We start from the raw sequence: 21,345 nt of genomic DNA on the forward strand, positions 1-21,345 counted from the left end.
ATGGGCATCGACAGCACATTTTTATTTTGTCCTTTGTTGACATTACTGCACACATCCTCGTGGAGGAAGCTGACTTGTACCTGTTGGCTGACCGTTGGCGGATCTTCTGTGTATGTAGTGGCTAAATTATTCAGGAGCCTCAGTGGCGGGCTCTCTGTGTCTGTAAGGTGAGAAACACCATCCAGCAGTGCAGCTGTGTTCACAGCGTCCCACACACCAGCGCCCCCCAGTGCTCGAGCGGGGACACAGCAGCGTCACTGCCCCACAGGGTGGGAACCTTTCTGCGCATTCCTCTGGACTGTGGCTGGGGGCAGGGCTGCCACAGTCTCCACTCCTGACCTGGGAGCTGCTCACCTGGGACTTGTGCTGAGCGTGGATGTGAGCTCTTTCTCAAGCTCCCGGGGCCCTGAAAGTGTCCTGTCCTGAACGTGCTCCTGTTGGTTCAGTGCCCTGTCTTTGAGGCAGCAAAGAAAGCAGTAATTCCTAAATGGTAGATTTTTTTTCTTACAGAAATATTGTGACAGATTGTGTTGTCAGAGAATTTGAACAGTATTTTAAAAAATAAAGCTAATTCGTTCAAGTTAGGTGTACATGTCATACCTGGCTCTGAGGACAGACCTTTATTGGCATGGGATTCTGTGCTAAGTAGATATAGTAGACGTTTAATTCAGAGGGAGACCACCAGTAGGCAGAGAGGCAGGCAGAGAGAGGGGGAAGCAGGCTCTCCGCTGAGCAGAGACCCCGAGATGGGACTCAATCCCAGGACCCTGAGATCATGACCTGAGCTGAAGGCAGAGGCTTAACACACTGAGCCACCCAGGTGCCCCAATTCAGAGGAAATTTTAATCTGAAACTTTTCTTGGGCGATCATGTGTTTGCTAATCTCTGGGAAGTACAGGTGTAAGTTTGATTCCACATACTTAAAAAATGTTTTGATGTTAATTTCTAACAATGTATCACTTTAAATTAAGACTATTTTCCTTTTATGATGCAGTGCATGGTACTGAGAGACCTGTATTTTGACTCAAAAAATTCTTTTTAGCCAAAAAACCCCACCAATATATAGTGTTCCAGTTAGTACTTTTGCAAGCTAAGAAAAACGGACATTTTTCACTGAAATAAATGGAGACACACTTCACGGTACTCACGGATTACCATAAAATGCCCTCAGTAAACCAGCTATTCAGAACCCCTGGAAGGTTACTTTTTTCCGAGTAAGTTCCAAGCATGGTTAATGGGCACAAGGATGGATTGATTTAACTTGCCCTTGTTCCTTCCAGTGGGAGCTCTTGGTTTCGCCGCTGAGTAGCTGGGGTACTAGGAGGAGCAGTGAGGAGCGGATGAGGCGCATGACCCGCCGTCAGAATTATGTTACTGTTGTTGGTTTTCTGTCTTCTGCTGCCAGGATGGTGCAGCTCTCCCGGGAGCATTCAGCACACGGTACTGTCTGCTGCTGAGTGTGCACCTTTCCAAGTAAGGTTTTCCAAAACAGGCAGAACTATGAGACCTTCACTTGTTATGAGAAAAAATTTTGTTTACCGTCTACTTTCTACTTGATATTTAGGAGCAAGAATCACAGAGCTCAGAAATGAGCCAGTCCTTAATAGCATCTGCCAGCTCTTGTGGTGGGTAACGCATCAGTTTTGAATTTTCTCCTTAGTGAGTGGACCACGGACTCAGGATCCAAGTTTAAAGAGAAATGGTGTGAAAGTCCCTGCTGAACATCGAAGGAAGGAGAACGGGGTAAGTGATGGTTTATGTGCTTGCTGGCTGCTCTTGTAACCGTTCGCTCTCGCTCATTGCTACTTCATAGCCACTTTGTCACTCACCACTTAGGAAGGACGGTTTTTGCTACTTTGTTGCTCAGCGGGTTATGAAGGATGGCTGCTTTTTAGTTTGTTTTTTTTTTTTAAAGATTTATTTCTTTATTTGAGAGAGGGGGGAGGAGAGAGAGCATACACAGTAGGGGTGGGAGCAGAGGGAGAGGGAGGAGCACTCTCCACTGAGCGGCACTCGATCCCAGGACCCTGAGATCATGAACTGAGCCAAAGGCAGGTGCTTTACTGACTGAGCCAACCCATACCCCTGAGGTGCCCCAACAAGGCCTGCTTTTTAAAGGGTTGTTTCAAATGTATTTCATAGAAAGGATTAATTTTAATGCTCTCTGCTTGGCTGACTGTTGAGAGCAGTTAGATGCTGGATATACTGCAAATTCAGAAGGGAGGATTTTTTTGTGGGTATGATTTTGTTTTTTGCTGTAATTGCTTTAGTAAAATGACAAAGTACATGTTAATGCCCTTGCTGTTGCATGTGAATTTTAGCAAGTATCTTTGGGGGCACCTTACGGATGTTTTCTTTTCAGGGCTCAGAATTTTTAATACTGTAAGGAATTAGCTATGTCATCTTTCTCCAGTGTAGGGTAAATTTATGGGAGAATGCAGGCCATTTGTTCCCGCCTTGCTTTTCCCCAAATTCTCGTTTCTCTCGTGAGATCATATAGTTCTCTTACAGAGATGAAAAGCTCATATAAGGATGACCAAAAACTGTTTTAGCCATTAACAGGGTTTGAATGCATCTCGACACAGGGTATCTTTCCCCCTTAGTGGGTTTTATGGAAGTATCATAAACGGCTCACGGTTTGAGTACACAAAGTGGTAAGTTTTCACATGCCTGTACCCGTGTGAAACTGTCCCCCTCAGCCTGGTAGTGACACTGTCTTTCATCCCCAGAATTTCCTCTTGTCCTTTTGCAACCCTTCCCTTCTTGCCTCTCTCCCCATCTTCCAGGACCCCCTGGTGGGTCCACTTTCTGTCACTACAAGTTAGTTTTATTTTCTGGACTTGTACATAAATGGAGTCATGCTGTCTCAAGTCTTTTTGTCTGAATTTGCTCAGCATCATTATTTTGATCCATCTCGTGTGTATCAGTAGTTGGTTCCTTTTTATTGCTGAGAGGTCTTGCCTTGTCCGGATGTGGCTTGTTCATCCATTTCTCTCTTGATGGATATTGGGGTTGTTTCCAGCGTTGGGTTACTCTGTATTAAGTGGTAATGAATATTTGGGTGGAAGTCTTCGTATGGGTCTATTCTTTTATTTGTCTTGAGTAAATACTAGGAGTGGGAGGACAGAGTCATGTGGCAGGTGTGTGTTCACTTTTTAAGAAGCTGCAAGACCATTTTCCAAAGTGATTGTTTTAGTTTATAGTCTCATCAGAGTTCCAGTTTTTCCACATCCTTGCCAACATTTGGTGTGGTCAGTCCTTTCAGTTTTGGCTAGTAGGCTTTAGTGTGTATTTCTCTAATACCTGATGACATTGGTGTCTTTCCGTGCACTGATTTGTCATTTGTATATCTTTTTTGGTGTGAAGTATTTGTTCAGGTCTTTTGTTCATATTTTTCTTTGTTGGTTTGTTTGCTTTCTTAGTATTGGGTTTGAGAATTCTTCCTTACTCTGGATCCAGGTCCTTTATTAGGTAATATGATTTGCAAATAGTTTCCCCAATCTGTGTCTTGTTCTAAATTTTGGTTAAATATAATTGCTCAACTTAGAAGTTTTGTGCTGTTACTCTACATTACATTTTATGATCCATTTTGGGTGGACATTTGTATGTTGTGTGAGAATTTAAGTTTTTTTTTTTTTTTAAAGATTTTATTTATTTATCAGAGAGAGAGGGGGAGAGAGCGAGCACAGGCAGACAGAATGGCAGGCAGAGGCAGAGGGAGAAGCAGGCTCCCTGCCGAGCAAGGAGCCCGATGTGGGATTCGATCCCAGGACGCTGGGATCATGACCTGAGCCGAAGGCAGCTGCTTAACCAACTGAGCCACCCAGGCGTCCCGAGAATTTAAGTTTTGTCCATGGATAGGTGGATACTCAGTTGACTGAGCCATGTTTGTTGAAAGGACTGTTTGTCACTCCAGTGCCTTTGCACTTCTGTCGAAAGTCAGTTTGCCTGGTATATGTGCGGATCTGTGTTTGTGTTCTCTGCTTCTCTGTTTTGCGATCAGCACTACCCATGTTGGCCCCCAAAGCGAGCTAAGTCGTGCGGTCAGGTAGTATGAGAAACCTGGTGGGACTGTGCCCCTCAGTATACCGTCATTCAGTATACCGGGGTTATGGGTTTCCAGGGCACGGGTCTTGGACATCTGTTAAATTGATTCCTCGGTACTCTGTGGTTTGTATGCTACTATAAATGGTATTTAAAATTTTTTTATATTTCTGGTTGTTAATATAAGAAATACAATGGATTTTTTGCATAGCAATAATTTATCCTGCAATCTTGCTAAACAGCTTCCTAGTTCAGGTAGCTCCTCTGTGGATTCCACACCATTTTTCTCATGGGCGACTAGGTACAGCTGGATACAGTTCATGTTGTCTTCTCACTCTGCTGCACACACTGGCTAGAATGCCTAGGACCACGTTCTATAGAGTAGACGTCTCATTTGTTCCTGATAACTCCATATCTCCTGAATTTTCTGATGCTAGTGCAGTATTTGTAAAGGTCGTTCTAGGTTAGCTGCCAGGGCCCCAATAGCATGTTTAGCGTGATCCAACATTGTTTTTCTAATATAAATTCAGTCCAGAACAAGGTAATTCTAAATTGTTCCATTTCTGTCACAGACTACTGAGACTGTTTAATTTTACATTTATAACTTAAAAGAGTGTTGGTTTGTATATTAGTGGGTCTTCCATCGAAACAAGTCACTGTGGGAATATTAATATAAAAATTAGTGATCTCTTTCATGTTATGGAAGAAAATGGCAAACTGTGTCCGGTGGGGCTCAGGGGAAGCTTCCACAGGCCTCCAAGGGAAGAGTCTCCGTGCTGGTCTTGCAGCTGGCTTCTTTGTGTTCTCATGCGTAGGTTAACAGCCCCAGGATGGATCTGACTCTTGCTGAGCTTCAGGAAATGGCGTCTCGCCAGCAGCAGCAGATCGAGGCCCAGCAACAAATGCTGGCTACAAAGGTAAAGGTCCTGTAAAGACTGGACAGGCCCCTCTGTGGATGCTGTTATGCCAGTGACCCCAAGATACAAGTTGATCCTGTCAGCCCATAGGTTACCTGCTTTGTGGCCCTGTCTTCTCTTTACCACAGCATTTTGTGGAAATTCTTAGATCATCCAAGTTGCTTAAGATCTCCAGAACCCTAGTTCTGATCAAAATTAACCACGTTATGTTGTGGATCAGGAAAACAGCAAAGGCATAAAGAGCCCTTCGACTTTGCTAGAGGGAACTGCTCTGGGCTGATCCGTCCTGAATCATTACTGCAGCAAGAGGGACTTGTAAAGTCAACCAGTGCTAACCCTGTCCCCTTCTGCTGTATGGTGCTGATAATAGGCTGCTTGCCTTTATTTGGGATATGCTGCCCCCACAGACTGGTCCTCATCCTGGCCTCGAACAGGTGAAACAGAAGCTTCTCCGTTATCATCCCCACCAGTCTCCCTGTTGTTTCTCCCGCCAGCCTGAACTCTCGTCTGACCCAGATGGCACCACGCTTCCTCCATAAAGGCTGGTGGTCAGTGCTGTGGGCTCTGTGGGCTTCTCAGCATTGTGGTCATGGCAGAACAGCAGCCATGGACAAACTCGTGACTGGCTGTGTGACGGGGGAAACACAGATGGTGGGCTGGCTTTCACTTGTCGCCCCGGTCTGAACACTCCGTGTCTGCAGCTGGCCATGCCCACGGGGACTCTATGGTTGCCAGAGTGGGGTAGACCATTGGTGCAGGGTCCCCGGCAGCATGCCCTGTGGCGTGGGTAGCGCTCACTGGGGTTCCTGTGGGTCTGCTTCTGTCTCTGACACCGGCTGCTGGTGTTTTCAAAATCAGGGATAGTGTGGCTTCTCAAACTTGAGGTTGCAAAGGAGTCCCCAGGGGGTTGTGTTGAAAATGCTTATCCTGGTACTGTGGAGGTGGTTCGGGGTCTGAGAGTGCATTTCCCACTAGGCTCTCATGTGGCTCTGAGGCACCGTTTCTTGAATGTCAGGGACGTGAATTCAAATAAAAAGACCGAGTAATAGAATGCATCTTTGACCTCAGGGTCTTCTCTTGAAACTATTTTTGTTTTATATATATTTCAGTGATATTACTCTGAGAAGTTTTATTATAAATTGTGTGGCTCTTTTACTTTTTAAAAAGATTTTATTTATTAGAGAGAGAGAGAGCGAGCACGTGCATGAAGGGGAGGGAGAAACAGACTCCTGGTGGAGCAGGGAGCCTGAGCCCAGGACCCTGAGATCATGACCTGAGCTGAAGGCAGACACCCCAGGCCCCCACTGTTACTCACTTTTAGTGAAGTAACTAGTGTAGTATACTAGAAACAAAGTGTTACGTTGTGGGTTTTGAAGCCAGGGTGGCTTTTAAGCTTTTTGCTAAGTATGTGTGCTGAGTGTACATTAGCTGTGTGAGGTTCTGTGCAATGAGGTGCACACTCACATTTCATTTATTCCTCACCATGGCCCCATGAGGCTCTTGATCACCCTGTTTTTGGCCGAAGAAGGAGACCCCTGTCTCGGTGAGGGTATGTGGTTTGCTGTCTCCAAGCCCATAAGTGGCAGAGCTTGGGTTGTGAGTCCGAACTGGACTCCAAGGCCACCTTTGTAGTGAGCGCCTTATGTTTCTCTGTGTGCTCCTCTCCAAGCACGAGCACCCGCTGTGGGATCACTGTTCCCCAGCTATGCAAGAACCCTCGGGAGTAAGAATGCTCGTGCTTGGGTCTTACCCCAAGAGAGTGTCGGGTTGGGGCCAGGAGCTGTGTCCTTCACTCCTGGCGGAGGTGGATCCAGCAGCGTGCAGCATGACTGGTCACCACTGCCTCCGGCTACGCTCAGCTTCCTTTGGGGCCGATACACCTTTGAAAAGGATTTGCCCGATGATGGCTTCTACCTTTTAGGAGCAGCGCTTGAAGTTTTTGAAACAGCAAGATCAGCGTCAGCAGCAACAAGCTGCTGAGCAGGAGAAGCTCAAGAGGCTGAAGGAGATGGCTGAGAACCAGGAAGCTAAGCTAAAGAAGGTGCGCGCCCTGAAAGGCCATGTGGAGCAAAAGAGGCTGAGCAACGGCCGACTGGGTGAGTCACTCCTGGAGGGGCCTGGCCAGTGCATGTGGCTCCACGGGGACGGGGGAACAGGGACATGGGTGTGGGGCGCTTATAGCCCTGCGTGAGTGATGGTAAGCCATGGCTGTGTGTGTAGGCAGCTTTAAAATCAAGGCTTTTCAAAGCACAATTCCCTGCAGTTTTGATGCTTTTGGTTCACGTGAATTGAATTTAGGTGTTGGGTGTTTCATTATTTTTTATTTTTATTTTTATTATTTTGGTGGGCAGCAAAGGAGAGTTTATTGAGTGATCTAGTACAAAGCTCCCACACAGGGACGGGACCCAAGAGGGTTGCCCTTAGCTGCTGGGTTTTTTAGACAAGCTTTTTAAAAATGTACTAATGGGATTTTGTTTTTCTCTTTCTAAATACTTTTTGACTGAAAATATGATGAAGGCAAGGATTTTTATTCATATAATAGGTCCCTCTATTACAGTGCTATTTTAATTAAAATTTTCGTGATGTAATACCTTCCTCTACCACTATAAAACAGATGAAAAGTTCTCAATAAATTTCATTGTTTCTAAAATTTGGAGCTTAATAATACTCATAACACAAATTCTGGTAGGGATCTATTCAGAGGGAGGCACGGACATTTAGAAATGTCTATGTTGATTTCAGTTTTTTGTAAAAGAAATAGGTTGGTTTGAGGACATTTCTGAAAACCGTCTGTACTTTTTGTTAGGAAGTTTGTTGTAAAGCCCGGTTGCCTGGGAGTACTCCATTCTTATTTTTCTTTTCAACTGTTGTGGCTTTTCTTGTTCTCATTCTAGTGGAGGAGATTGAGCAAATGAATAGTTTGTTCCAGCAAAAGCAGAGGGAGCTCGTTCTGGCCGTGTCCAAAGTGGAGGAGCTGACCAGACAATTGGAGATGCTCAAGAACGGCAGGATAGACGGACGTCACGACAGCCGGTCTGCCGCGGCTGAGCTCGACCGACTTTACAAGGAGCTGCAGGTGTGGCCTGCTCCAGGGGCACAGTTGCCACAGAAGTGGCTTTAAGTGCGGGATTTTGGTTTCTTTTCCTCAAACTGGGGGTGGGACGGGGTGGGACGGGGTGGGGGGGAACACCCAAACCCCAGAGAGTCTAGAATAAACTTAAGGTTACCTGACACAGGAAATTGGAGGCATTCCTTACAACCACAGTGGGTGGGCTGACAGTTTAAACCATAAGATGGAAGTGGGGAGAGGTGGAGGGACCTTACGTTTTTAGAAATTATGTAATAGTCAATCATGTGATTATCTGTTTGAGAAATTTTTCTTCCTACTCCTTGGCTACCCCCCCCCCCCATTTTATTCAGTTACGAAACAAACTGAATCAGGAGCAGAATGCCAAGCTGCAGCAACAGCGTGAGTGTCTGAATAAGCGCAATTCAGAGGTGGCGGTCATGGACAAGCGTGTTAATGAGCTGCGGGACCGGCTGTGGAAGAAGAAGGCAGCCTTGCAGCAGAAGGAGAGCCTCCCGGTAAGTGGCCGCCGCTGCCCCGCGGGTCACGTGGGCAGCCGCTTCTGGAGCCGCGCCTGGGTGTCCTCCGGGCAGAGGGCCTTCTGCCTGGGACAGAGCGAGGGCCACTGCTCCTGCTGCGGGGCTGCGGTGGGGCGGCTCCAGGACGCTGTGGGGTGAGACCCCGGAAGCGCTGATTTTTATAGGTTAGTGAGTGCCACAGCCTCTCTGAGTTGGATGTGATGGGACTCATCATGCTCCCGTGCCTCTCCCTAAGGTCTCATCGGATGGAAACCTGCCTCCGCAAGGGCTGCCGGCGCCCAGTCGTGTGGCCGCAGTGGGGCCCTACATCCAGTCGTCCACGATGCCCCGCGTCCCCTCGAGGCCTGAACTTCTGGTGAAGCCAGCTCTGCCGGACGGCTCCTTGGCCATGCAGGCTCCGGAAGGGCCGCTTAAAGTACACACACTGCCCAACATGCGCTCTGGGCCCACCTTCCAGGGTCAAGGTAAAACGGTTCACTTCCAGTCCCTCCCACAGCGTCTTCTTCCTGTCCTCACTGTCATTTACTCCCTGGGGTTTAAAAAAAAATGTCTTTCTATTCCTTATTCACGTTTAAGTCCTGAGAATCTTTGTTTGGTTTTTGCTAGCACTGTGATGCATTTCTTTTCTTTTCTTTTTTAAAGATTTTATTTATTAGAAAGTGAGAGCTAGAAAGAGCACACACAGAGGAAGAGGGAGATTAATTGATGTAGGACTTAATCACAGGCCTCGGGGACCATGACCTGAGCCAAAGCAGATGCTTCACCAACCACCCAGGCGTCGCCATGATATATTTTTTAACCCTAAATAATGCAATTCTGTTTGGGAATGAGATGGAATATAATATTTCTTCAATGAAGATTGTTTTGAATTCCTTCTTGTTAATGAGGACATTTTGATTTGATGTTTATAACTCGACCGCTTTTTCTTTTGTGTAAAAACACTGCATATGTGGTAGAGGTCTCATCATTATGGAAGGTGAGGTGGCCAGTACATTCTGCACCGTTCTGCACCGCGAGTACGTAAGCACCAATCGGGTGGTGCTTTCTGTGTGTATGTGCTCACACAGGAGCCTTTGCTTGCTAGCTCTTTGTAGAATAAAGATAAACCTTCTGGAAGCTCACAGTGACAATAACAGAGGCACCTTGTGTTAGTGGTCTTTGCATTTGTGTAGTTCTCAGTGCGTGGGGAGGTGTGAGCCGGAGTAGTGTGACTAGAGTCCTAGATGAAGGGAGGCTTGTAGGAAAGCGGGATGAAAACATCCTCATTCAGACCCCTGGGAGAAGAAATAGTGGCCAGTATTGTTTCTTTTCCCCAGCCACTGTCACGTGCAGAATATGGCTAATGTTACAGTTGCGATTATGTTGCCATAATTACCAGGGTGAGGCCATAGAGCCCCTGGTCTGGGTTTCCCTGCAGAAGGAACTGGCTCTGTTTTGCTGCTATTAGGACAGAGCTGTGGCCTTGATGCTTCTACATCTGTGTAGAGAAAACCTGCACAGAGCACACAGATCTGTGGAAGACTGGTCCATGTCCACAGTTTTGCCTCTTTGTTGTGTGTGCGTAACTGGTGTGTCAGATATGCCTTGGAACCCTTGGTCTGCGAAGTTGAAAGTTGTTTTCTGACTAGGACAGTGACAGTTTCGTACCAGTGAGAAGCAGGGTGTCCTCACTGGTTCAGGCAGATTTTCTGTTGACTACAGTTAATCTTAAATTTGTTTCAGTAAGTTTAAATTAGGAATCTGAATTCTCATATTTTCTAAATAAGTTTAAGGGATGGTTGGGGGTCTGAAATTTCAAGCTGTTTTCAGAGCAAAAGGAACCATTAGAGATCTGTTTGGAATGCTTGGTTACTGTGGTTGCTTTCTGCATTGTAGGCTCTAAAATCCATCTGCTCGGCCCTGACTGGAGCTCCCCAAGTGCAGACATTTCCGCGAGCCAAGCCTCCGTGCCTGCGAGCTCGGGGGATGCCCCGGACCAAGGTGAGGTTCTGTTCTGACATCTGAGAGGCACTGCAAGATCTTTTTCTTCTTTTTTTAAAGATTTATTTGAGAGAGAGAGAGAGAGAGTATGAGTGGGAGGGGCAGAGGGAGAGAGAGAATTTCAGACAGACTCTGTGCTGAGTCCAATGTGGGGCTCTACTGCACAACCATAAGATCGTGACCTGAGCCAAAACCAAGGGTCAGACGCTCCACTGTCTGTGTCACCACAGTCTTCTTTAGTTTGTTTTCTGGTGACAGAGTTCACTTCCGGAACACCTTCATTTATTTAGCTACGGAGTTCAGGTACTGGCGTAGCGTCTGGGCAGTTCTCCAGTTAACTCAATTAAAAATAGGGAAGCATGTCTTGGGGGTGTGGTTTCAAGGAGATTGAGGAGAGGGAAACTTACATGTGAAAAAGAGGTCTTACTACAAATGGCTTGAATCTCCTTGTGATTTTTTTCCATCTTTAGGTGATGATGGAGAGGTTCCCCTGAGGGAGAAGGAAAAGAAAGTGCGTCCCTTTTCGATGTTTGACACAGTGGATCAGGGTGCCGCCCCACCCCCCTTTGGGGCTCTGAGGAAGAACCAGAGCAGTGAGGACATCCTGCGGGATGCTCAGGTGTGAAGAATGGCTCAGGTTAACATTCAGTGGTAATTCTGTGTATGCTCTTTAGGAGAGAGGGACTATCGTGTTGAGGGAGAGCAAGAAAAACCAAAATATTTCTGGAAGATGAGAACACAGAATTCTGTCATTTTGAATTCTGCAGCTTTAAGTGTGTTTGCGGTAATTGGAGAAAGGCTGCCATCCTTGCTGCTGGCTCCCATTTCGTGTGATTCTCTGAAAACTGGGAGCGTGCTGAAGCACATCGTGTGTGCACTACTCAGCGACCCTCTGGCTTCAGAATCTGGAGCCGAGGTATTGTCAGGAACGATTTGGCATGAATCTTGTGTGACTGTTAGGATCCTAGCCTTTGACTACAACGGGTGATGGTGGTGTGCTCCCAGTTGGGTGTTTTCACCACAGTGGTGTGATGAGCGAGGAGGACTTTGGGTTATTGGGGTCATCTGTGGATATGTGGAGTAGGAGTCTCCGAGTCGGGGCTGATGATGAGGAAGAGGCGTGCAGGCAGGAACCATAGCGCAGTTCTCTGGTTCCTTATTAAACATAGTTCAGTGAAGAGACTTACGAGTTTTTAACTGACTTGAAAACATAGAGCCAGTATTCGCGAAATTCGGTTATCTAGCACATGCTGTATACCCATTTGGACAGTGTTTTAACTGCCTTGTGTGTGTGTGTGTTTCAGGCTGCAAGTAAAAATGTGGCTAAAGTGCCGCCTCCTGTTCCGTCAAAACCCAAACAGATTAACTTGCCTTATTTTGGGCAAACCCCTCAGTCAGCGTCAGACCTGAAGCCAGATGGAAACCCTCCACAGTTGTCAGCAGGTGTGGCGTCTGTGGGAAGCAAACCGAAATCGGGGCAGCCACAGAGGGTCGTGGTGTCCCCCGGCGCGCCCTCGGCCAGCCAGGGCCAGGCCTTATCTGCAGCTGGGAAGCAAGAGAGTCCTCCAGCCGCGGCCGTCCGGCCCTTCACCCCACAGCCTTCCAGGGACACCCCTCCCCCACCCTTGCGGAAGCCCCAGACCGTGGCCGCCAGCTCCATATACTCCATGTACACGCAGCGTCAGGCTCCCGGGAAGAACTTTCAGCAGGCAGTGCAGAGCGCGCTAACCAAGACCCATTCCAGAGGGCCGCCCTTCTCCACCGGTAAGCTCTGGTCCTGTTTGCACTGGAGCAGGGGGCGGCCCAGTCCCACCTGGAGTTGTCATCTGTCCGTGACTGGCTGAGTTGACGCACGCTTGTGTCCTGAGGGCTCTGTGGGGTGGCGGCTTGTCTTCTTGCCTGGGTGCTGAGCTGGGTTTCCACTCTACGTCACGGAGGGATGAGTGGGTGCCGTAGAAACCCGTGGTGCAGAGACAGCCTTCTGTGTCCCTGCTTGCCGGGCCCACCACGTGAGTGAGGCCCGTGCAATATCCTCCCTGTGGGATTCCCCCCAGGTGCTCCTGGAGTGGACGGTGGGATAGCTGCCCCAAGTCGCGCTCCCCACTGTGTCTTACGTTGCTCTCATGAGGACACAGCTGCTAGTGAGATACAGAAACTTGGGAAGACTGACAGTCTGGTGATCTGGTGGGTTCTTTCTAAGGGTCATTTGTTTATAAAACTAAAATCGAGTTCATCCTGTTTTAAATGAATAATGGTGGCTTTCTGGTCACGAAATCACGTGATTGTGCCCTGAAATGTACCTCAAGTAACCAGACAACAAAGAATTTATACATGTGCTGTGGCCGATTCGGCTTCATTGAGAACTGCTGATGCAGTAATTTGGAAATTGGATAGTTTTGATAGAATCAGAATGATAAGGGGAATGGTTTTATTAAATATACGTGGTTCTTAATGTTGTCAGCCAAATACAATCCCCCCTCCTTGATTTACTTTTAAGACATATGAAAGAGAGAGTAGTTATGTTGAGTTTTAACCCAGACGCCGGAAAGGATTGCTTTTTTATGTTGTTTTCATATTTTGACATTTTAAGTTTGCTACAAGCAGTAGTTTCTTTTTTTCTTGCTTTTTAAAAAAGATTTTATTTATTTATTTGACAGGAAGATAGCAGGAGTAGGCAGAGAGGCAGGCAGAGGGAGGGGGAGAAGCAGGCTTTCCGCTGAGCAGGGAGACTGCTGTGGGGCGCAATCCCAGGATCCTGAGATTGTGACCTGATCTGAAGGCAGAGGCTTAACTCTCTAAGCCCCCTTGGCACCCCAGCCGGTGTTTTCTTAGAGTTACAATGGCAGCATTTTTCTTCACGGTACATGAAATAATGGCACGTGTTCTCATCAGTGAGGGTTTTCATTCTGTGATAAGTTTACTGTGCTAACATGGAAGCCTTGCGTGGTCTTTTGTTGTTTTTAAAAAATCACTTGTGTTGAAGAGTGCCGTGTAGTAACTGTGAAATGGAAGGAGGCTTTCAATCTTGTGCCCTGTGTCTATTACCTGCTGGTTTGATTTAATCCTCATCGGGGCTTTGTTTCCGTTTCCGATCAGTCTACGGCAAGCCTGTGATCGCTGCCGCCCAGAACCAGCAGCTGCACCTGGAGAACGTGTACTCCAGCAGCCAGAGCCAGCCTGGCAGTCCCGAGCCTGATGTGGAGCCTGTGGCCTCGGGCCAGGAGAGCCATGAGAATGAACGAATTCCTCGGCCACTCAGCCCGACCAAACTGCTGCCCTTCTTGTCCAACCCCTACCGAAACCAGAGCGACGCTGACCTGGAAGCCCTGCGCAAGAAACTTTCCAACGCACCGAGGCCGCTCAAGAAACGGAGCTCGATCACAGAGCCGGAAGGTCCGAATGGGCCGAACATCCAGAAGCTTCTGTACCAGAGGACCACCATCGCTGCCATGGAGACCATCTCTGTTCCCTCATATCCGTCCAAGCCAACGTCTGTGGTGGCCGATTCTGACAGCCCAGTTGAAACCCAGAATCCATATTTACACGTGGAGCCCGAGAAGGAGACAGTCTCTCTCATTCCTGAACCAGTGTCCCCAGAGGACGTGGGAAGCGCCAATTCCGAGAACAGTGACATGGCAGCTCTTTCCCCGGGCCTTGATTACATGCCTGAAGGAGTTCTGGACAGCAGCCCCAGTTTCCAGAACAGTGCGGAAGAACCAAGTGCAGAGGCCCCTCATCCACTGGAAGTGTACCTGGAGGAGTATCCCCCATACCCGCCCCCACCATACCCGTCTGGGGAGCCGGAAGGGCCGGGAGAAGACTCGGGCAGCATGCGTCCACCCGAAATCACCGGGCAGGTGTCTCTGCCTCCTGTAAGTAGCGTGGTGTCTCACAGTCCTTTCAGGAGACCCCCTTGTCACAGATTTCCAGGTGGTTGACTCTCAAAGACCCGGGGAAACACACAACTGCTCAGGGCCACTTGCAGAGGATGGTCTGCGTGTGAATTGCCCATGGTTGCCAACGGTTGCCTCTTTATTTTACACCCCTTTTAGCGCTCAGGAGAGCTCAGAAGTATGAGTAAGATTTGGTGTATTCAGGGTAAAGAACATCTCTGTTTTTTAGGAAGAACCCTTCTCTTTGGGAAGAGGCAGAATCGGGTTCTTTACGACACAAACCCCACGCCGCTGTGGCGTTCCCTCTTGGGAGGCTGGCGAGGCTCTGAGGGAGGAGACCAGGCTCGGAAGCTCCCTCCCTTGACCAGCTTTGTGAAATCAGGCAGATGGTGCCCCTTTCCTCCACAGTGACATCACTCTTTTACACTGTTCTTCTTCTCAGTGATGTGTATCTTTAAGGAACTGTTTCAGGGGATCCTCAGACTTCCAACATTGGTAAACTTGGGCATGTGTGGGACAGATGGGGGTGGGACAAGCCTGTTCCTCTCCTCCCAGGTAGGGGGCCCCTGGCGTGCCCCTGAGCCCCAGCGTCCCTTCCTCCCAGGCTGTGCGTGTGTTGACTTGGGCACATGGTGCACAAGCCTTCCAATTGTCATGCCTTTGTTTGCAAGTTCAAAAATCCCAGGGTGTCCTTAAATAAAGTTGACCTTTCAGGTATAGCTGGCATTGCGCTGTTTCCGTAGGATGCGAAACCGGGAGTCTTAAAGAGATCGAAGCAAAATTGCATATTGTAGGGATTTTTTTAAAGTGTTTTATATTTTTGATCCCTCATTGCGTCTTTGAGATGTAATGGTATTCAGAGATGGTTATTGTCTTGATTTGCTCTAACTGCTGGTTACTGTGGCTGTTTGCTTCCAAGTTTTATACAGCACATTGTGGATTCTAGGGGACAGGGTTTAAGTAGGGATTAGGCCTTAAAGCAGCGCTGTGCCCTGTCTGTCCTGGCGCATGGCTCCCTGCAGCTGGCATTAAACTCGTGGGAAGGAGAGACGACTTCACACCTCTTTTTGCTGTGTCCCCACCTACCCACCCCTCTTTAGTCGTTAAGTCAAAATGCTTCACGTATCCGGGGCAGAGGAGACCGGAGGGTCACAGTGTCACTATCTGTTCCTGTCATCCCGGGGGGAGCAATTTCCTTCTTGTCTGGCTTTGCGAGAGACTGAACTGTCTGTCAGGCTTATTCGGAGTGTGCGTGCGGTCCTGCCCATCCCACTCGTGGCTGCATCTCATGGTCATGTGACATCTACACTTCTTGTTTCCCAGAAACAGCAGCAGTTGTAGCACGTTTGTGAAGTGGAGCGATGGCTGCTTGATGTTTTCTAAACCTTGGTGGTTTTCTGCATCCGAAATAGAGTAAGGACCAAGCCGCATAGCACAGCGAGCCTCAGGAAACGTTGCCACTTTGCTGGGCGTGTGTAGGAAACTTATTGAATGGCTTGTTAAATCAGTCTTAACACTTTTGCTCTATTGTTTTGCTGTATTGTATTCATAGTCAGAAGGCTTGACTAATTGGCTCGTGTATCTTGGAGTATAGTCAAATTCTGAATGTAAAATAGGGATAGCATTTTTTTAAAAAAATATTTTTATTTATTTATTTGACAGACAGAGATCACAAGTAGGCAGAGAGGCAGACAGAGAGAGAGGGGGAAGCAGGCTCACCTCTGAGCAGGGAGCCCCGTGCGGGACTCTGGGATCATGACCCGAGCTGAAGGCAGAGGCTTTAACCCACTGAGCCACCCAGGCGCCCCAGGGATAGCATTTTAAGACTGGAAAGATTTCTTGTTAGTATACGTAAGACAGGCTGATAATACTCCTTATTTCCTTGGTTATATGCTTTCCCCTGAGGAAGCATTTCATTATAAGATGGTTGAAGGGAAGGGATTTGAAGCCAGATGACTTGGATTTAAATCGCAGCTCTGGTGTTCCTGGCTGTGTGCCTTAACTTCCTTATCTGTAAGATGGGGTCACAGGGTTTGGTGGGGAGTCCACCAGTAGCCATTCATTAACATTAGCCATGATAAGTCTGATTGTGCTGTCGCCTGGTTTAATTGTGTGGGGTTTGCCAGCCTAACTCAGAGAGGGAACTTGAAGGCCAGTCTTGACTGATTTTGTGCCCCACAGAAAGCCAGCCTGCTCTCATCGCCTGTTAGGCCTTGCCGGCTTTGTTACACAGGTGTTACTCAGTAAGCTATGTATTGTGATTTATATACATTTCTAGATAACGTTTCATGTCCATAAAATGCGCTGATATGGATTTTTTAAATGTCCTTTTACTTCCTCAGCTGAGACATTCCTCCACCCCTTCCCTAGGTCTGCTCTCGGAGACCGGGGTCCTTACTTCGTACCTCTCTCCCGCAGGGCAAAAGGACAAACTTGCGTAAAACTGGTTCGGAAAGGATCGCGCATGGAATGCGGGTGAAGTTCAACCCCCTCGCTTTACTCCTAGATTCATCTTTGGAGGGAGAATTTGACCTTGTACAGAGAATTATTTATGAGGTATGACTGGATTTGTAGATTTCTTAAATATGTTACATTTTGTTTCTGACTTCTGCTTAAGAAGCTCCTCTGGGGGGGAGAGGCCGAGGTAGGGACGGATGCGGTGGGAGGGATGCGGAGCAGGCTTCAGTTTTGATTGTGAGTTGAAGTGCGGTGTCTCCAGAGTACTTTTCTGTCTGGGTAGATGGTTCCCCTCTGTTTATAGTTGCTCCAGGGTGGACACGGACTTGTGCTGTTAAGTTGCACATGTGGTCCCTATTTTCAGAAGCCTACTATTTAAAATATTTTTAGTTGACCTTTTTTCCTTAACATGGGAAATGCACCTTCTCCTCAGACTCTAATTTGTGGTGGGGAGCCGGAGGGTAAATAAGCAAAAATGACTGAGGTTCCTGGCACCTGTTCATTTTTTAGACCTTTTTACAGTGAGTGCCTACTTAATGTGGCTCTTCTAGTGGTCTTATTTCTAGACCTGAGGTTGGTGTAGTCGTCTTGGCTCCTGGAGGTTTTAATTATAACTAAAAAAAAAAAAAAAAAAAAGCAACCCGCAGAGCCTATTTCTGTTCCCTTGATCCTGAAGAGCCAGGTGATAGTGACCTGAACGGTGACAGGAAGTTTGGGTGATGGCTCCCCTTCGTCTTGATGTCGCAGGTTGACGACCCGAGCCTGCCCAATGATGAGGGCATCACAGCTCTGCACAATGCTGTGTGTGCGGGCCACACGGAAATTGTGAAGTTCCTGGTGCAGTTTGGTGTGAATGTCAATGCTGCAGACAGTGATGGATGGTAAGTCCCCAGTGACCGCCACCCTGGCCGCGGGGTGACGCCAGCACTGCTGGACGCTAGGAGCGCCCACAGGTGTCCTTGTGTGATAGTCCTCTTGCTCCTGTTTTGGAAGCATGTGCAGTTTTTATGAAGTATTGTAGTTGAGTGATGAGAAGATGTCCCTGAGTGGCACAGATGTGGCTGACTTGTGTGAGTTTGAGAGATATTGGTCCCAGCCCAGTCCCCCGAGCCCAGCGATGCCCGTCTTCTGTCCACGGATGTCCACTGTGCATCTGCAAGAGGGAAGCAGAGTTTGTAGCATTTCCCAAGTGTATGGGACTGTGGAATCTTGTTTCACGGAGTGCTCTGCGGAATGGTCATGTGCGTGGAACCTAGAGGGCATTGTTAGAGATGATGAGTATCCTTTGTAGGATCATGGGTTATTTTTTGCACACCAAAATAAGGGGTCCTGATAGGTGCTTTCACCTCCGATGACTGTAATAGAACAGAGAGCAGATTCTGTAATTCTTCTTTTTAAAGAAGGCATGAATTAGAATAAGCTTTTTCTTTGGAAGAATACAAAAAACTGTTTTTTATATACAGTTATTTAAAGGTAAACACCAGTCATTTTTTAATCTTTTCCCTTCAAATTTACATAAATATATATTTTGTAGCCTAAGTTTTTGGTTTATGTTTATAACCTAAGCAAAACAAATTCCTTTTTTTTTTTTTTTTTTAAAGTAAGCTCTACACCCAGCGTGGGGCTTGAACTCATGACCCCAAGATCAAGAGATAATCGTTTCCCTGACAGAGCCAGTCGACACCCCCAAAACAAATTCTTAGTGTGTCATATGTTTTTGTTTCCCTGTTACTAGCAGTTTAGGTCATATATAATTTTTCACTACTAAAAAAGCATGCAGTTAAAAATTCTGTAGTAATATTCACCAGACTTTGACCTACTGTGTTCTGGGATGCAGGGTTGGGGATCTGTGGTTTTGGAGACCGTGCACCTGAGAGGAACAGAATGGAGAGGGGCAGGAAGAGAAGGGTGGAAGCGTGCAGTCTGGCCCCGGGTCGCACGCTGCTGTCTGCCTTTGAGCTAGGTGGCGGCACAGGCTTCTCCCCCCTTCCCTTGTCGGGGGTCGCCTGGAGCCCACCGTGAATGTGTGAGAGGCTGGAGGGGCTCTCCATAAGGGTGGCTGTAAGTTCCTGCCGGCCAGCGGCCTGTCAGACGGAATGTGTGTATTTCAGTCGCTTTTCTCATCTACATCGAATAAACAAACCTCTACTCCAAGTTCAGTTTGGACTTCACAAGCTGTTAGGTGAAGGCAGTTCTCCGTGAGCAGCCCGGATCCCTCGTCAGTGGGAGTGGGAAGCAAGTATGGACAGGTGCCCGTGTCGGGGGAGAAGTCCTCTGGTGTGAAGCAGGCTGTGCCCCTTGAGCTGCCCGGGACGCAGGGGTGGGTGCTGTGGAGCATCTCGCCCTGGTTTAGACCGTCACTCGCATGCCTTGGCCTTGCACGCCTTGCTTGTGGTTTCTGTTGCTCTTTGTGCTGCCCTGCATAGCAGTGCCCAGTGTGGCCCGTCCTCAACCGTTCCTCCCTGTCCTCCTCTCGTGGGCTCAAATATCTGTGTTTAACTGATTTTTAGAAAACCGTGTAGGAGGTTTCCAGAAGAAGGGCCCAGACGGTAGACTCTGAGCGCTCTGCACAGACGCCGGGCCTGCCGGTGTCGTGTGCCGAGGGAGACCCTGCAGCCTGCTGTGTGTCGCTCCACAGGACCCCGCTGCACTGCGCGGCCTCCTGCAACAATGTGCAGGTGTGTAAGTTCCTGGTGGAGTCCGGAGCCGCCGTGTTCGCCACGACCTACAGCGACCTGCAGACCGCCGCGGACAAGTGCGAGGAGACGGAGGAGGGCTACACCCAGTGCTCGCAGTTCCTCTACGGTTTGTGATGAGCGCGTTCCCGCGCGTTCGTGACTGTGCTGATCTGTCCTCTGCTTCTGGGGTGCCGTTTGCCAAGTATGTTTATTATCAGGGAAAGCATTTTTATGTCGTGCCTAGTCCTGGGCGCTGGAAACAGGGCGGCCTTGATGCCCACGATGCATGTGGCTTTTGTGCGTGTGCCTCTGAGCTGCCCACACGCCACGCGGTCCCTGACCCCATGCGGGCCAGACACTGGACCCCCCGTGAGTGGAGCCACCTTCCACGACGGCCCCGAGGCTACGGCAGGGGCCATGAGCGAGCCCGCGGAGCTGGGATTTCCCACAAGAGCAGACCGGTCGTGAAGTGAAGGAAGGGCGGCACCTGTTTCAGAGCCGAGTTCTGGCTCTTCTGTCGTGGTTTTGCGTTTCTGATCCTGAGGGAGAACATCAGCTCTGACCCTCGAGAACAAGACAGGCCTCTCTCAGGTGGCGTTTCTGTTCACGACTCTTACGAGCTGAGGTTCTCTCTTCTCAGCTGGGCTGGAGCGAAGTGAGGAGAGGAGGTGAGCGGCGCTGGGGGTCTGTGCCGCACGCGCTCCGGGAAGCTGCTCCGCCTGTCACGGGAAGGGCCGCAGAGCTGGGGAGCCTGTCCCTCTGTGAGGCTGCGTTCCCGGCTCACGGGCTGCTCTCAGGCTCAGGAGGGGTGGCCTCGCCGCTCTTCCTGTCAGTTGTGGGCACAGAGGGTGACCTTGCATTCCTGTTCCCATCTCTGGATCAAGAATGATTTTGATAGATTGAGATTTTACTATTAAGATATTACTATATACTTTGTTATATGAAATGCAGTGGCCGTCCTGAGCTTTACTTAATTATAGAATCTGATCTTAATTTTTTAAATTTTTAAATTTTTTAAAAGATTCTATTTATTTTTTTGATAGAGACAGTCAGAAAGGGAACATGAGCAGGGGGAGTGGGAGAGGGAAAAGCAGGCTTCCCGCTGGGTAGGGAGCCTGGTGGGGGGCTCCATCCTGAGCCAAAGGCAGACACTTAATGACTGAGCTACCCAGGTGCCCTGGAATCTGATCTTTAAAGACACGTAGGGACTTCTGATCGGAGGCTTTACTTTATGGAACATACCATGAACACCATGAAAATGTGTTTTTGCCTTCGATGTTGAAATGACCATGGCCTGGCTTCTCCCTGCTTGGGCCTGGGCGCCTGCCCTCTCGTAGCCCCTCATACCTATGGCAGCTGCGACCCTGACCGTTTTGTTCCTCATGTTTATCATTCCTTGCTTTTTAAAAAATCCCTCTGTCACCCGTGAATGAATCCTGTAATTCGGGCTGTCAGGTTGTGCCTGGGTTTGCCCTTTCTGTGAACTAAGTCATGCTGTGATTCTCTGGCTTGCCTTTCCATTCACGGTTGTTCTGGAGTCTCCTCTGTGTGGTGGCCCTGGCTCCTGCTGTCTGTCCTGCTTATGGCTACGTCTCCATATCTGTCCTTCCCCTCCACCTTGGAGCATTGGGGTGCGCATTCATTCGTAGTCACAAACGGTCCACGCGGAGTACCAGTGCCAGTCCCAGGACGCACTCCTAGTGCCTTTCCTGCCGTGTCCCCTTCTTAGTTCGGTGAATAGCAAAGTAAGGAGAAATTTTCTCCCATTCT

The 21,345-nt window shown here is 48.5% G+C and overlaps 1 protein-coding gene across 7 annotated transcripts in view; it reads left to right on the forward strand.

Moving 5' to 3' along the window:
• TP53BP2 (tumor protein p53 binding protein 2) overlaps positions 1-21,345 on the forward strand; it is a 56,027-nt gene that overhangs the window by 30,397 nt on the left and 4,285 nt on the right. For 5 of the 7 annotated variants that reach the window (XM_032317093.1, XM_032317097.1, XM_032317094.1 and 2 more), the window contains 13 exons: positions 1,661-1,743; positions 4,860-4,961; positions 6,883-7,057; positions 7,856-8,037; positions 8,382-8,546; positions 8,803-9,031; positions 10,443-10,547; positions 11,018-11,166; positions 11,852-12,311; positions 13,644-14,419; positions 16,859-16,996; positions 17,645-17,778; positions 19,536-19,702. In XM_032317093.1, coding sequence (XP_032172984.1) covers positions 1,661-1,743; positions 4,860-4,961; positions 6,883-7,057; positions 7,856-8,037; positions 8,382-8,546; positions 8,803-9,031; positions 10,443-10,547; positions 11,018-11,166; positions 11,852-12,311; positions 13,644-14,419; positions 16,859-16,996; positions 17,645-17,778; positions 19,536-19,702 — 2,865 coding nt within the window. Of the gene's footprint in view, positions 1-1,660; positions 1,744-4,859; positions 4,962-6,882; positions 7,058-7,855; positions 8,038-8,381; positions 8,547-8,802; positions 9,032-10,442; positions 10,548-11,017; positions 11,167-11,851; positions 12,312-13,643; positions 14,420-15,763; positions 15,878-16,858; positions 16,997-17,644; positions 17,779-19,535; positions 19,703-21,345 lie in introns of those variants that run through there. The other 2 variants (XM_032317096.1, XM_032317098.1) reach the window with 2 other exon arrangements.

The sequence above is a fragment of the Mustela erminea genome, chromosome 17, assembly GCF_009829155.1.
Source record: "Mustela erminea isolate mMusErm1 chromosome 17, mMusErm1.Pri, whole genome shotgun sequence".
Classification (NCBI taxonomy): Eukaryota; Metazoa; Chordata; class Mammalia; order Carnivora; family Mustelidae; genus Mustela; species Mustela erminea.